Below are 15,902 nucleotides of genomic sequence, written 5' to 3'. Positions count from 1 at the left end.
CTAGTTGGAGGTCAATCGAGGTCAGAGGGCACAGTAGAGGTCTTCCATTCAGGACATTGGGGCTCCATATGTGATGACCAGTGGGATGACCAGGATGCGGAGGTCGTGTGCCGACAGCTGGGATTCAGGTGAAGGGGTCACATAAACAAACTTTTTTTTGCTTAATAAAGTTAATTTGTTAAAAAAAGACAGAACTAAAAAGTATAGAGCTGAGCTGTGATAATGTAGGAGGGGAGATTTCTCTCTCTCTCTCCCTGTCTGTCTCCGCAGTATGAGAAGTATTCTTTCCATTCAGACACACAGAGAAAAGAGCGAGCAGTTAAGAACATCTGGAGGTCAGACTGTGAATCAGGCTCATTGTTCCAGTTTGAATTCTAGTACAGCACAGATATGCATATTTATCAACTATAAAATGCTGTCCCACAGGCATTTCTGTGTGTTTCCATTTTATACATGTGCATGGGTGTTTAAGTCAAGCAACTGTTTCATTATATTTAATCATATTTTTTTTTCAGTCTAATTTAATTATTTTAACTACTTTTTTGAAGTAAAACAGAGCCCCGTATAGAATTCTCTAAGTGGGTCACTACATGTGTTTTATATCAGTTTTGCTGGAAAACAAGCCTCCTTCTCCTGTGCTGTGTCTTCCCTTTGTAGTGGTCTAGCCAGGGCCTGGAGCCAGGCACATTTTGGGAAGGGTTCAGGCCGTGTGTGGCTGGACGAGGTGCGTTGCACTGGCAATGAGCTCACATTGGAGCAGTGTCCAAAAAGTGCTTGGGGTGAACACAACTGTCTGCACTCCGAAGATGCAGGAGTATCCTGTAACAGTCTCACAGGTCGGCCAACACATCTCAACACTCACTTCTCATATCCACGTAAACCTGCGTCTGAAAGCTTACAGGAAATGCTCCTGTGCATACAGTACAATGTAGTGGCCAGGCCTGGAGATGATGTAGAGCTGAACCATCGATCAGTCTGAGCTCACTGTGGGACACAATCCAGTTTATCACCACACAAAGATTCAAATCATCTGACTAATGTCAGAGGGCAGTTTCAGACTCCAGTTATTGAAAAGGAGACCCAGGTCTGGTCACTCCTGTCAGGATGAATCACACCATTTCAAATACTATGCATATTGCATATTTTACAGACCTGCAGATAGTGGGGGACAAATGGGGGAGATTTAATATTATCTTCTCCCGGGCCCAGGCAAGATTGTCATACACATTTATAATAAAAGAAATTGAATAGAAAAAAAAAAAGTTTACCAAACGTTGTGTGTGTCTCTCTTCTCTAGATGGTACTGCCCGGTTAGCAGGTGGTACAGGGAGCAACGAAGGCCGTTTGGAAGTCTTTTACCATGGTCAGTGGGGAACAGTGTGTGACGATGGTTGGACAGACTATAATACCCAAGTAGTGTGCAGACAACTTGGTTACAGGTAACAGGGTGTACTCATTCTACCAGACCAGGACGTTCTGTACACATAAACCAATCGACATCTAAACGCAGGAGTTCATTTGTATCTTGCAGGTTGGGGGAAACTCTTCCTTCTGAAGGATTAGACATCACACCAGTCCCACGCTTTGGGGTCGGGTCGGGTCCAATTCTTTTGGATGATGTGAGCTGCACAGGAAAGGAGCCGAGCCTGCTGCTCTGCAAGAAGAGGGAGTGGCTCCGTCACGATTGTACACACCATGAGGACGTTAACATGGCATGCAGCGCAGAACGCAGTGGAGAGACTCTTCCCACTAGTAAGAAAAAAATCACACAAAAAAATGACACCAAAGTGTAAAGTTACAGATAGGACTCTTTGATTACATTACTGAGTTATTAAGGTGAAATGTATTTTATTTGAATAGCGTGGATAAATACATTCTCTGTGTCTGTGTTGAAGGGTTTGATGTGAGTTTAAAGTGCAGTTCATGTCGTGCTAGTTGATCCATTAACACTCTTGGAAATGTGTTTTCCATATGGTGCTGGAGATTCCAGGTTAGAAGTCAGTAGGTTCACATGTCGGTGTTTTTTCAAGGGAGTTTTTGAAACAGGTGTTCACCTTACTGAAAAACAACTGCGAATTTGTTGATCAAAATGTTATTTACTCAACAGCGTCGTATACATTTGAATTTGTTGATCAAAATGTTATTTACTGGGTATTTTCTCAATTGAGGACATGATTACATTACTGACTTTCATACTACACTCAGAGTATCTGTTGCACATAAGTACCTACTGTATGTCACTCACCCATGCTAACACAGTAATCAACATCATAATCAAGGACATAAAAACATCAAAAGTCTGACTGACACCTAATGAAGGGAAAAAAAAAAAACAAAAAAAACAACAACAACACTGGGAAAAGAAAAGTCAGGTAGCACAAAAACCAAACATTTTGTTGGCTTCTTTGTGTGTGTGTGTGTGTGTGTCTAACCCTGTTTGTTGTGGCTGACTAAGTTACTGCTCTCTCAACAGAGGATTAGAGGATTAGCTGCTTTGGCCACTTTGAAATGAAGGGACCTTAACGCTGTTGCCTGGTGAGGCAACAGCGTTCGTTTGTGTGTGTGTGTGTGTGTGTGTGTGTGTGTAACAAGGGGATGAAGTTAAACTCTTTTTAAACAGTGGAAACAGAGTAAAGAAGTAAACACTCCCACAATTAACGTATCCCAGTCTCCGCCGCTCCTACAGCTACTGTGTTCACACCATTTGATATTCCACAGCCTCCTGCTTGACTTTATATAACAGTGTCATAATGTGGGTCTCGAAAAACATCTCTCCGTCTATCTTGGTCTAGGCCTGTTAAAGCGAGTTGGTCCAAAAACCAAATGTAATGCTGATTGAGCTGACACTCAGAGGAGTTAACTGATCCACAGACGTCCACATGTGGAGAAGCCATTAGTATGAACTGCACTGATATTAATGTGTGTGTTTGTGTATGTATGTCTGTGTGTGTGTGTGTGTGTGCTGCCTAGTTTAATGTTTGCCTGTGTGGGTATCAAATGATGATAAACTGTTTACACCAAAGACTCAGCCATGCACTCACAATTTCCACTCAAGGGAACTCAAGGGACTGGACCAATAAAAAACAGCATTCCAGCAACTAACTATGGAGAGATTTCAAGAACTGAGACTTCTGGGTAATGTGTGTGTGTGTTCTTCAGGTGTGCCAGTGAGGCTTGTGGGAGGAGAGACCCCGAGGGAAGGCCGGGTGGAATTGTATCTGTCTGGTCAGTGGGGGACCGTGTGCGATGATGGATGGACTGACCGCGATGCTGAGGTGGTGTGCCGGCAGTTGGGTTACAGGTGTGTGTATGTGATCGATGTGATACCAGTTTTCACTTTGACAGATTCCTGGATCAGGAGCTTGTCCATAACTACTGTATAATGGAGTTGGGCTGAGAGTCTACTGAGTGTCTGAAGCTTTTTGATCAATATCTTGGAAGAGTTAAAAAGGTCTAATCGATGTTGCCAGGAAGTAAGCAAACTTATTTAAATGACTTCATTCAAAAGTCCAATGTAATAATATTACTGTAATGGATGGGCCCCGGATATAAAGTCTGTCATCAAGCCTTCCTTCTACCTTCCTCCCTTCTTACTCGTTTTTTAAGAAGTCAGGATGATGGAAATCGTTTGATCACAATTCATTCACTTTAAGGTGGATCCAGATCCAGCCGACTGTTAACTCAGTCAGTGTTTTTCACCTGCCTTTTCTCGGCCTGTCACCATTTTATCTTAGTTTCCACTCTTCTCAGGTAACACATCGTCACACACATCTTGTAAATGACTCTCCATCATTATCAGTGTGTTTTGAATAGAGTTGAAATATTGAATTTGTTCATGCTTACAGTACCTAAATTGACTGTGTTTTTGAGACTGCGTGCACTGCCACATATCTGTGTGCTTTTTTTTTTTTTTAGCTCTGTCCCTTTACAGCTAAGCTAAACAAAAAGCATTTTGTGACAGATGTGTCCAAGTAAAGAAATAAGACTTCATGCAGTCTGTGTCCCATTAGTCTGTCCTCCGGGACATTCTCTCGTCTTCCATAACAATCTCTATGTGATAGCAGGGGTCAAGTGAAAGCATAATTAAATGTTCTTCTTTATCATCTTTCGTCAGTCAGGAATATTTACCCCATGCAGTGACTCAGTTATTTATGACATCTGTTTGAAGACGATCCACATCTGGACAGCATAAGAATGCAGAAAAAAGTGTGAAAGTCTGGGAAGCGTGTAAAAGCCATGTCAGTACCGTTGTTCCGTCTTGTACGTTGGGCGTGGTGAAAGGTCACCGCATACACAGCAGCCCCCCCCTTGAGGTGTACAGAGTGGTGTGATAATGGGGTTATGTCAACACATACACATTCAATTAAAGGAGTCACATAATAAAAGCGCCCTCTCCGACACGGTCTGCAGGGTCATAGCTGAAACAAATTAGCCGTACATAATTATCCATGTTGTCAGGCTAACCCAGGCGGGGCTTCAGATACACAGTCACAGAGATGGACACTGTGTCATATACTGTCAATAATAATAATAATAATGTCAATGAAAATTCAAGGTATTTTAAAAATATATTTTTGTATCCTTCTATAGTGTATATTATAACATTTGGTTTCTCCTTTGTACGTTTGTAGTCACACATGTATTTGCAGAAAAGACACAAACTGCTACCTGTGTCCCTGTGTCTTCTTCACACATGTATTTGCAGAAAACTGCTACCTGTGTCCCTGTGTCTTCTTCAGTGGTTTGGCAAAGGCTCGTGTGATGGCGTATTTCGGTGAGGGCACGGGACCCATCCACGTGGACAACGTGAAGTGCAGCGGCGAGGAGCGTTCCATAGCCGACTGCATCAAACAGGCTCCCGGCACACATAACTGTCGCCACAGTGAGGACGCCGGGGTCATCTGTGACTACGGAGAACCTCAGCCCAGCTATAAAGAAGTCAAAGGTCAGTCGGTTGGGATTGTTTTCTTTTGTTACTCATAAAATAGGTGGAGCTTTTACAACTTACTGGGAGCCCCCAAAGAAGGTCAACGTGTTAAGCAAAGCAGAAAGTAATGTGTGTGTTATTACCTCACTCAGCCATCTGCTTCCAGCACATGTGCTATTATTATTATTATTTCGCTCAGTTAAAGATATGCTCCTCAACCCTGTGCATGGGTTTTATTTCTTTAAAAAAACAGAATAATCTCTACTTTTTCTCTTCTCAATCACTGCGTGTCTTAGCAGATGTGCTGTTATGGTTCTGCTCTGCAGCCGTCTAACTATTTAATGAGACCAACATCTGAGCCTTAATATATGGTTTAACAATCGTCACCCTGCACTGACTCTCACATCTACGCCCAATGGTTTCCCTTGTGCCTCTGTCAGATCCTGTCAACTCAATTTGTGGTCTGCGGCTCGTGCACACTCGCCAGCGCCGGATCATAGGAGGAGAGAACTCTCTGAGGTAGGCTGAGAGGGACGTCGGGGGATAATAACAGCAAAGAGCAAGACTGCCAAACACATAGAAAGAGGAAAGAATTTTCAAGGTTTAGATGAGGAAACTCCACGCAAAGAGAGATAAAAAATTTTGTGCAAATCTCAAAAATATTTTCCATAAGCCTGCATTTAAACTCTACTCCCACTGGGATTATTACTATGATCAGAATGATTTTCTTGTAAATTTTCCGTCTGTTTGCATTACTCCAGGTGGAGTTAGAAGCAGCTCCCTCATGTGTCTGTAGTAACAGTAAAGGAGTCAAACAAGTTAAACGAAAATAATTATCCCACCATGAGGAAATTCATGGTGTGTGTCTTTGCAGCCCACATAGGCTGCCACACAACACAGGGGGCGCCATTGAAAATGTGGTTCCTCTGGTGCTCGAACCCTGGACATTCTGTGCATAAGGCAGATGTGACAACCGCTACACTATGGAACGACTAAATTAGTATTAAAAATAGGATGTGATAAGAGTTAGAGTAATGATTAATTAATAATAGTTCATTAATACGTGTATATTTGTAAATTTATTATTAGTTCATTAATACGTGTATATTTGTAATAGTTACATTTAGAATAAAGGGCTAGGACAGTGTTTTTTGTGTGTGTTTTTGCCTCTGGATGTTTTTATGTCTGTCTATAAATGTATCTCACACAGGGGGGGTTGGCCATGGCAGGCCGCCATTCGTTTACGAGGCTCCCGAGGTGATGGGAGGTTGGTGTGTGGGGCAACGCTCATTGACTCCTGCTGGGTGCTCACCTCGGCCCACTGTTTTAAAAGGTCAAACAGACACCGACACAAACATATCCCTATATTAAATGGTCAATTTATATTTAACTAGCACATCAGGTCATTTACCTTCTGGGAATACTCAGGCCTGACAGTCAAACGTCCTGAGAACTGCAGCAGCGATCAGTGGTGGCAGTGAGTCAGACGGAGCTGCTCTATCTCAGCCACATCTGGTCTGGGGGGCCTCAACATGGCGTCACCTTCTCAAAATCCATCACCTAATGCATACAAGGGAGAGGACAGACTTTAGCAGAAAGTCAAACTATTATGACAGAGGGAGAGATTTAGAATATTTTTGCAGCACAGAAAAAGCACTGAAACTTAAAACCTTGGTGACATCATTGCATCTGCATTTAACATTTACACGCTTTAGGCAAGGTCGTCCGATGGAAGTTGAATACTTCTGAGCATTTCAGCAATTACTAGTTTCTGTGCTTGAGTTTTGTAGATATGTGTACGTGCAGCAAGCTTCAATGGGAAAACTATTCACAATATTCTTTCCATTCCCCGTTTAAAAACAACACAAAAAAAAACATCACCAGGCTTCCCAAACTTTACAGCCTATACTGTTACCTCAGTGATGTCAAGTCTCCTCTCTAAAGTGACACAACAGAGGCACAGAACTGTGCTGCAACTTGAACCGGCTCCAAATGAGGCTGACGTCGTTAAAGCAGACTTTGAACCATGATCACAGCCTGATAGAAACTTTACTTTGACTGTCATGTGCTTCAGCCAGTTCCTCCCTGGTAGTCAACGTCATCACTTTCACCTGGTCAACCAGCTACAGCTACATAGACCCACTGACTTCAGTCTTTGTCCCTCCTTGGTGTTGTTCTTTCTGCCGTACCATCAGGTTCACGGATACAGAAATACTGAAGAAATGACTTGGGTTCAAAGTTTGTAATATTTTCTAATTTATTTACTGAAAGAAAAGCCAAGTTTACACACAAGTAAAAGGTAAAACTAAAGGCAAAAATAATTGAACATACATGTTTTTGTTCAGTAAATGTCACATTGTATGACCTGCTCCACCTGTTTGGCCACATTCACTCTATCACACTGAACATGCTTCAAGACACTAGCTGAACCTTTAAAAGCTTGATTTGTTTTGAGGAGGGGTGAGACCTAAATGGGGAAGTCCAACTTTGTGGTGTCACCTGTCATATGCCAAACCAAAAATAGACACAGGCGGCGAGAAGAAACAGCCATTACGTAGCCGTGATTGTAAGATAATCTTCCACAAAAACATCCGCCGTCAGACGCCATACCTGTACAAGTCAGTGCTGACTGATGACTTAATCACCGTCAAATCATATCATTCTAGCAGTGTGCCGATAACTACCGGAACAAATCATATTCCCGTGTGTATGTTCAATGTATATCTTTAGCTATTCTACTGTCTGCCAGTGCATTGCCAGGAAATATTTGCTATTTCCAGATCAGAAGTTCGTTCCAATAACATTCTGTCAGATGTAACTGGACACACGGATTGGCTCAGGGTCACAGCTTTCTGTCACTCATCTCTTCTCACCTTCTTCCACTTTAGTCTTTTTTTTTGTCACTGGATTATTCCTGTCCTGATTTTCTTTTATTAAACATACCATTGGTATGATTCAGGTAAATTTAGAAACACACAGAGACGCCCTGGGAGATCGGTGAGCAGGCCTTCAGTTTGAATCAGCGCAGACTGTGTACGGAAACTTCATTTATAAAAGCTATAAAAGCTTTGCTGGATTAGAAACAAGAGAGAAGAGTAGAGTCCTTATAGCCTACTATATGCTGACGACTACTAATTGTTACCTGGCATCAGTGTCTCGTCTGTAATATTGTATATGTTGTTTCTCTGTCTGTGTTAATTTACCGTTCAACAAAACCCAGAGGGAAACACCTGAAGTTCCAAATACTTAAAAAATACTTTTTTCCCTTCAGTCAGATGAATTCTGTGTTTTTAGTGTAACTTGTTTGTACTGGTCTGACTGTAAACTGAGATAAACTCAGCTGCTGCTGCTTACAGTTTTATTGCTCATTTCAGCAGAGGGGATTGCTCCAACACACACACACACACGTACACACACCCTTCTTCTACGAATGCTTGACATGAGTCATCTCTTGATTCCTCTCTGCAGATATGGAAACAGCACCAAGCAGTACAAAGTCAGAGTAGGAGACTACCACTCCCTCGTCCCCGAGGAATATGAAGCAGAGTACGGCGTGGACCAAATTGCCTCCCATCCAAACTACCACCATCAAAGTAATGATAATGACCTGGCCCTGGTCCGTCTGTCGCCGGGAGCCGTGGACCAGCTGCCAGGAGAATGCGTGTCATTCAGCCGTCAGGTCCTTCCCGCCTGTCTGCCTGCTAGAAAAGAGAGAGTTCTCAAAGAAGCCAGTAACTGTCACATCACCGGCTGGGGTGACACAGGTGAGGACATGTTGTAACGAGAGGTCTGGGTAAGGAAATGAAAAGGGCCCAAAGACAGTGACACAACTAAATGTGGTCAAATTACAAATTTGACAATATGGATTAAAAACATTTCTGGATAAACAAGGCAATAAATATTATTGACATGAACAAGTAAAACAGGAAGAACTTGAAAAACAAGCCCCAAGAAGAATGTACTCCACAGGGAACTGTGTGTCTGTCAATGTGTGTGTCTGTGTGTGTTTTTGATTGTTTAGGTTACTTTACACAAAAGGCCACATGCTGAGAAACTGATGATTTTTAACACATAAATGTATTACGTAGCACTAACACGTCACATGACAAAAACGTTTTGAATGAACTCTGTGGTTGAATGTTCTGTTCTTGTCGCTCATCGTACCACAGTAATCCAATGAGTCTGTCATTAAAATATTATTGAAGTGTTTGAACACACACATCTGTCAGTGATGTTAATGCTTATGTCAAAATGCCAAGTCTGAGCATCTGTGGCATTAATATGTCTGTGAGTGTGGGTAAGGGTTTGTCTGATTCCTCCTAAAGACTGTTCATGGTTGGTCAACTACAGCTTCTGGTTGAATATAAATGCACTTTATAAATCTGCGTGTGAATTTGACTATACAAATGTAATTGTTTGTTTGTTTAATCAGAAACGTTGTGCTCTCACGTCTTCACCTCCCTCAGGCCGGTCGTACTCCAAGACTCTCCAGCAGGCCCCGCTCTCTATACTCCCTCGCCGTTACTGCCAGCAGTACTTCGAAGGCGCCTTCACCAGTCGAATGCTCTGCGCCGGCAGCGTACAGTCAGAGAGGCGTGTGGACAGTTGTCGTGGCGACAGTGGAGGACCGCTGGTGTGCGAGCGTCCAGGAGGGGGCTGGGTGGTTTACGGTATCACGTCCTGGGGTCATGCGTGCCGAACACAGCGGTCCCCTGGTGTCTACACCAGAGTGTCGGCCTTCAGCTCGTGGATACAGAAGGTGGTCAGAGGTGCTGGGAGGAAGCAGTGGAAGAGAGATATCAAATGACCGACTGTGGGAAAGGGTCGCAAAACAGCTGACAAAACATTAATGTCGGATCCTGATAATGATGTTATTATTAATGTTGGAACTGATTATTTAGTCTTTTCACACTATGTAAAAAAAGGAATAATAAGCACTTGTTTTCATTTTTTTAACTCATGGGCTGCAGGATTTTTGAACAGTATTAAACCTCATTTTCAGAATGTACTTTAATTTATGCATACTTTTTTTTATTTTACACGTTTTTAAACTGTTTTTGTCATCACATTTTACTGTAATTTATAAACTGTATCAGCACAAATGTTCAAAGGGACCACGTACCTACAGTATATAAGCACGCCTTCATGCATTCACAGGTATGAATTTGCAGACTTGCACACTAAACCTCAACAGTACTTACTGCATGATACTCGCCCGTGTTCATTTTGAAATCATGTCATTTTATAGTATGCATGTCTGATTGGGTGACGTTTCCTACGCGTGCTTTTGTTGTCATTTTGTCCAATTAGCAAATTGCTGGTCGTAGTATTCACTCAGGCATTTCTGACTTAAACCTAGCCAGTATTTATTAACTTCTCGGTGCTGCTTGATGTTTGCATGAAAGGTAAAGAACATACCTGTAATTCAAAGTGTAAAACGGTGTTGCTTTGTGACAATTTTGTTTTCCTGACACTGTGATATTTTTTCTTTTTCTCTGATTACACTTAAGGAAGACAATCTAGAACACTTGAAAACCAAAAAAGACACAAACTGTTTACTGGTGTGATGTTTACTGAATATGTTATGACTTGATATTGTACATTTCTCCATAAACTACGTTTTTGTAACAACAACTGCTGAATTTTGTTATTTGATTGCAAACATCAAACACACATGTATTTACACTTGTCTTTCTGTCATTCTCACAAACATTTGTAGTTTTCTTTTAAGCTGGTTGAAGAACAGAGTTCCTTTAGGTTTTATTTCATTCACTACAAACTGTGAGAGTGAGCACAGACTTGTTGAATAATGTACACACACATTCACTCACACACACATACTTGCTGCTATGTCACAACGTTTGCGGCTTAGCGGCCATTTTATGTTCTCCTTTTCATCTGATTTAGAAAAAGTAACCTTTGGGTAAACTTTAATATTTAAAAATAATACAAAAATTGAAAAAATAGAATAAAACATTTCACTGATAATCATTTTTTTAATTTGATTGTCATTTATAAATACCGACACTTAACTCACAACTACTCGTTGTCGAAACCCAAAATTAGTTTAATCTTGACGATTTGTGTATTACAGTTTTATGCAGTTTAAGGGAAATCGGCTGGTTGATTTCGTGAAATAACCTCTCGTCTGTAATATTGTATATGTTGTTTCTCTGTCTGTGTTAATTTACCGTTCAACAAAACCCAGAGGGAAACACCTGAAGTTCCAAATACTTAAAAAATACTTTTTTCCCTTCAGTCAGATGAATTCTGTGTTTTTAGTGTAACTTGTTTGTACTGGTCTGACTGTAAACTGAGATAAACTCAGCTGCTGCTGCTTACAGTTTTATTGCTCATTTCAGCAGAGGGGATTGCTCCAACACACACACACACACGTACACACACCCTTCTTCTACGAATGCTTGACATGAGTCATCTCTTGATTCCTCTCTGCAGATATGGAAACAGCACCAAGCAGTACAAAGTCAGAGTAGGAGACTACCACTCCCTCGTCCCCGAGGAATATGAAGCAGAGTACGGCGTGGACCAAATTGTCTTCCATCCAAACTACCACCATCAAAGCAATGATAATGACCTGGCCCTGGTCCGTCTGTCGCCGGGAGCCGTGGACCAGCTGCCAGGAGAATGCGTGTCATTCAGCCGTCAGGTCCTTCCCGCCTGTCTGCCTGCTAGAAAAGAGAGAGTTCTCAAAGAAGCCAGTAACTGTCACATCACCGGCTGGGGTGACACAGGTGAGGACATGTTGTAACGAGAGGTCTGGGTAAGGAAATGAAAAGGGCCCAAAGACAGTGACACAACTAAATGTGGTCAAATTACAAATTTGACAATATGGATTAAAAACATTTCTGGATAAACAAGGCAATAAATATTATTGACATGAACAAGTAAAACAGGAAGAACTTGAAAAACAAGCCCCAAGAAGAATGTACTCCACAGGGAACTGTGTGTCTGTCAATGTGTGTGTCTGTGTGTGTTTTTGATTGTTTAGGTTACTTTACACAAAAGGCCACATGCTGAGAAACTGATGATTTTTAACACATAAATGTATTACGTAGCACTAACACGTCACATGACAAAAACGTTTTGAATGAACTCTGTGGTTGAATGTTCTGTTCTTGTCGCTCATCGTACCACAGTAATCCAATGAGTCTGTCATTAAAATATTATTGAAGTGTTTGAACACACACATCTGTCAGTGATGTTAATGCTTATGTCAAAATGCCAAGTCTGAGCATCTGTGGCATTAATATGTCTGTGAGTGTGGGTAAGGGTTTGTCTGATTCCTCCTAAAGACTGTTCATGGTTGGTCAACTACAGCTTCTGGTTGAATATAAATGCACTTTATAAATCTGCGTGTGAATTTGACTATACAAATGTAATTGTTTGTTTGTTTAATCAGAAACGTTGTGCTCTCACGTCTTCACCTCCCTCAGGCCGGTCGTACTCCAAGACTCTCCAGCAGGCCCCGCTCTCTATACTCCCTCGCCGTTACTGCCAGCAGTACTTCGAAGGCGCCTTCACCAGTCGAATGCTCTGCGCCGGCAGCGTACAGTCAGAGAGGCGTGTGGACAGTTGTCGTGGCGACAGTGGAGGACCGCTGGTGTGCGAGCGTCCAGGAGGGGGCTGGGTGGTTTACGGTATCACGTCCTGGGGTCATGCGTGCCGAACACAGCGGTCCCCTGGTGTCTACACCAGAGTGTCGGCCTTCAGCTCGTGGATACAGAAGGTGGTCAGAGGTGCTGGGAGGAAGCAGTGGAAGAGAGATATCAAATGACCGACTGTGGGAAAGGGTCGCAAAACAGCTGACAAAACATTAATGTCGGATCCTGATAATGATGTTATTATTAATGTTGGAACTGATTATTTAGTCTTTTCACACTATGTAAAAAAAGGAATAATAAGCACTTGTTTTCATTTTTTTAACTCATGGGCTGCAGGATTTTTGAACAGTATTAAACCTCATTTTCAGAATGTACTTTAATTTATGCATACTTTTTTTTATTTTACACGTTTTTAAACTGTTTTTGTCATCACATTTTACTGTAATTTATAAACTGTATCAGCACAAATGTTCAAAGGGACCACGTACCTACAGTATATAAGCACGCCTTCATGCATTCACAGGTATGAATTTGCAGACTTGCACACTAAACCTCAACAGTACTTACTGCATGATACTCGCCCGTGTTCATTTTGAAATCATGTCATTTTATAGTATGCATGTCTGATTGGGTGACGTTTCCTACGCGTGCTTTTGTTGTCATTTTGTCCAATTAGCAAATTGCTGGTCGTAGTATTCACTCAGGCATTTCTGACTTAAACCTAGCCAGTATTTATTAACTTCTCGGTGCTGCTTGATGTTTGCATGAAAGGTAAAGAACATACCTGTAATTCAAAGTGTAAAACGGTGTTGCTTTGTGACAATTTTGTTTTCCTGACACTGTGATATTTTTTCTTTTTCTCTGATTACACTTAAGGAAGACAATCTAGAACACTTGAAAACCAAAAAAGACACAAACTGTTTACTGGTGTGATGTTTACTGAATATGTTATGACTTGATATTGTACATTTCTCCATAAACTACGTTTTTGTAACAACAACTGCTGAATTTTGTTATTTGATTGCAAACATCAAACACACATGTATTTACACTTGTCTTTCTGTCATTCTCACAAACATTTGTAGTTTTCTTTTAAGCTGGTTGAAGAACAGAGTTCCTTTAGGTTTTATTTCATTCACTACAAACTGTGAGAGTGAGCACAGACTTGTTGAATAATGTACACACACATTCACTCACACACACATACTTGCTGCTATGTCACAACGTTTGCGGCTTAGCGGCCATTTTATGTTCTCCTTTTCATCTGATTTAGAAAAAGTAACCTTTGGGTAAACTTTAATATTTAAAAATAATACAAAAATTGAAAAAATAGAATAAAACATTTCACTGATAATCATTTTTTTAATTTGATTGTCATTTATAAATACCGACACTTAACTCACAACTACTCGTTGTCGAAACCCAAAATTAGTTTAATCTTGACGATTTGTGTATTACAGTTTTATGCAGTTTAAGGGAAATCGGCTGGTTGATTTCGTGAAATAACCTTTTTTTAGTTGTAAATTCTGTAAAGAACGTTCAGCTACAAAATTGCCTCAGAACGACCCCTAGTGGCTATCACTACACATTACCAAACAGACAGAAATTTTCAGTAAGTCTAGGTTAAAATAAATCATAATTTTATAAAGACATGTCACGTTGTGTCAGTAAATTTAATAAATCATGTATTCTATCTAATATTTTAATTATTTTCTTACTGGTATAATTATAACAATTATAACAGTAATATATAAATTTAAGATAATACAAATTACTATTGTTTCACCATAAAATCTTACAAATTACAATAAATTATTCAACATGTAAATGATGTGTATCTATTAATATATATTTGGTTTTTCTTTTGACCCGCTGCTAAATGTAAACAAATGCAGTGAGGTGCAATTTCCCGACTAAATGACCATGGAACAGACTGGTTTGTGTAGTTATTACTTAAGAACGTTTTCCTCAGGATTAAGGAAAACATGTTTGCCCTCTTTTTTAATGCATGGGAAGCCGTAATTTTAAACTAATGTGAACGGCTCTGACTGCATGTTTTAAATTATAAACTGAAAAGCAGGAATTGTGTCATGTGTTTGGCCAGAAAAAAGTGTCAATGTGGCCCTCCAAGGAGCTGGAGGTGGACGCAATGGCCCTCTGCTCATTTAGGTTTAAGACCCCTGATGTAAAAACACTTGAGGTAGTTAATCTGTAGCAGCATGAGGGGGACGGTGACATCATACGGCTGTCAGCTGTTAGGCCACGTATAAACAGAAATGACGTGATGAAGTGTTGAAGTAACAAACTTGAACTGCTAACCAGTGGAGTTTCTCCTTGTTCTGCGTCTAACTCTGGCTCAACATAAATGGTCGGACCAAAGCCTGTCGTCCTGCAGCCATGGCACCGACACCTGTCATTGAGAACAAGGCTGTTAAAGAGGCAGGTGAAGAATCCAAATGTTTTTTCAACCAAAGCATTTCACTTACATTTCACTCAGACATCAAGGGACTGTATTCATTTGGATGAAAATACCAAATGTCCTCCTTAAGCAGGTGTGAACGAATGTCGACTTCATCAATAAACACAAGGACACATCGTCAGTCATATTGATTTAATTTTGGCTTCCGTGTTCGTCACTTGGGGATTTTTATTTGTTTTTTTGCATTCAGTATGAGGCTTAATAACAACATTGTCCAGTGTTAAAAAAAGATTTAGATTTAGAGCTTAACGGTGACAGAATATCAGCAGTTACACTTTTAGCTGCAGTGAATAACTTTTGGATGGTCTTGATATTACCTGTTCTCATATGATTAATGGGAAAAGATCAGTTCTCAGCAGCTTATTCATGTATTAACTTTGGATTAGTTCAACAGTAAACATTAGAACAGTGTCATCAGAATCATTAGAACAGAGATTGGGTTCTGTGAAAAAATCTCCATAAAATTGGTCTGAAAACTATTATTCATCTACAGCAAATATTAAGTGACAGGCAGAATAATTACTCTTTCACTAGATGGCAGCAGATGGTTATAAAAACTTGAAAAAGAACAAGATACTCAGAGATGTTGAAGGGGATGTTTGTGTCTTTCTTAAACTTCTGCATCAGTGTTGTGTTCAACTAAACAGCTGCATCAGTGCTGTGTTCAACTAAACAGACCCAGATTTAAGTAAGTAAATTGTAATTAAAGTGAAACTAGATTATTATTATATTTCATTAATATATACCTTAAGGGACATTTTTTGCTGGTGCACCATGGGATTTTTCTAATGTAAAATACGTCTCTTACTGAGAAGTACCAGCGATATATTTTTTTATAAATCCACGAAACAAACCACCCATTTATGTCAGTAAA

At 40.6% G+C, this 15,902-nt stretch overlaps 1 protein-coding gene across 1 annotated transcript in view; it reads left to right on the top strand.

Annotated features, from left to right (window-relative positions):
• Nucleotides 1-15,465, top strand: part of prss12 (serine protease 12) — an 18,297-nt gene extending 2,832 nt beyond the window's left edge. Inside the window, exons 4-13 of the mRNA XM_025058315.1 lie at nt 5-128; nt 658-836; nt 1,298-1,439; nt 1,532-1,752; nt 3,160-3,301; nt 4,740-4,945; nt 5,368-5,446; nt 6,138-6,260; nt 11,384-11,679; nt 12,382-15,465. Of these exons, the coding sequence (XP_024914083.1) occupies nt 5-128; nt 658-836; nt 1,298-1,439; nt 1,532-1,752; nt 3,160-3,301; nt 4,740-4,945; nt 5,368-5,446; nt 6,138-6,260; nt 11,384-11,679; nt 12,382-12,722 (1,853 nt within the window). The 3' untranslated portion in view covers nt 12,723-15,465. The remainder of the gene's footprint in view (nt 1-4; nt 129-657; nt 837-1,297; nt 1,440-1,531; nt 1,753-3,159; nt 3,302-4,739; nt 4,946-5,367; nt 5,447-6,137; nt 6,261-11,383; nt 11,680-12,381) is intronic.
• Nucleotides 15,466-15,902: the final 437 nt, after the last annotated feature.

This window comes from Cynoglossus semilaevis, chromosome 9 (genome assembly GCF_000523025.1).
Source record: "Cynoglossus semilaevis isolate Cse_v1.0 chromosome 9, Cse_v1.0, whole genome shotgun sequence".
Classification (NCBI taxonomy): Eukaryota; Metazoa; Chordata; class Actinopteri; order Pleuronectiformes; family Cynoglossidae; genus Cynoglossus; species Cynoglossus semilaevis.
Note: the sequence above shows the minus strand (reverse complement) of the source record. Positions and strands in the feature narration are given on the sequence as shown.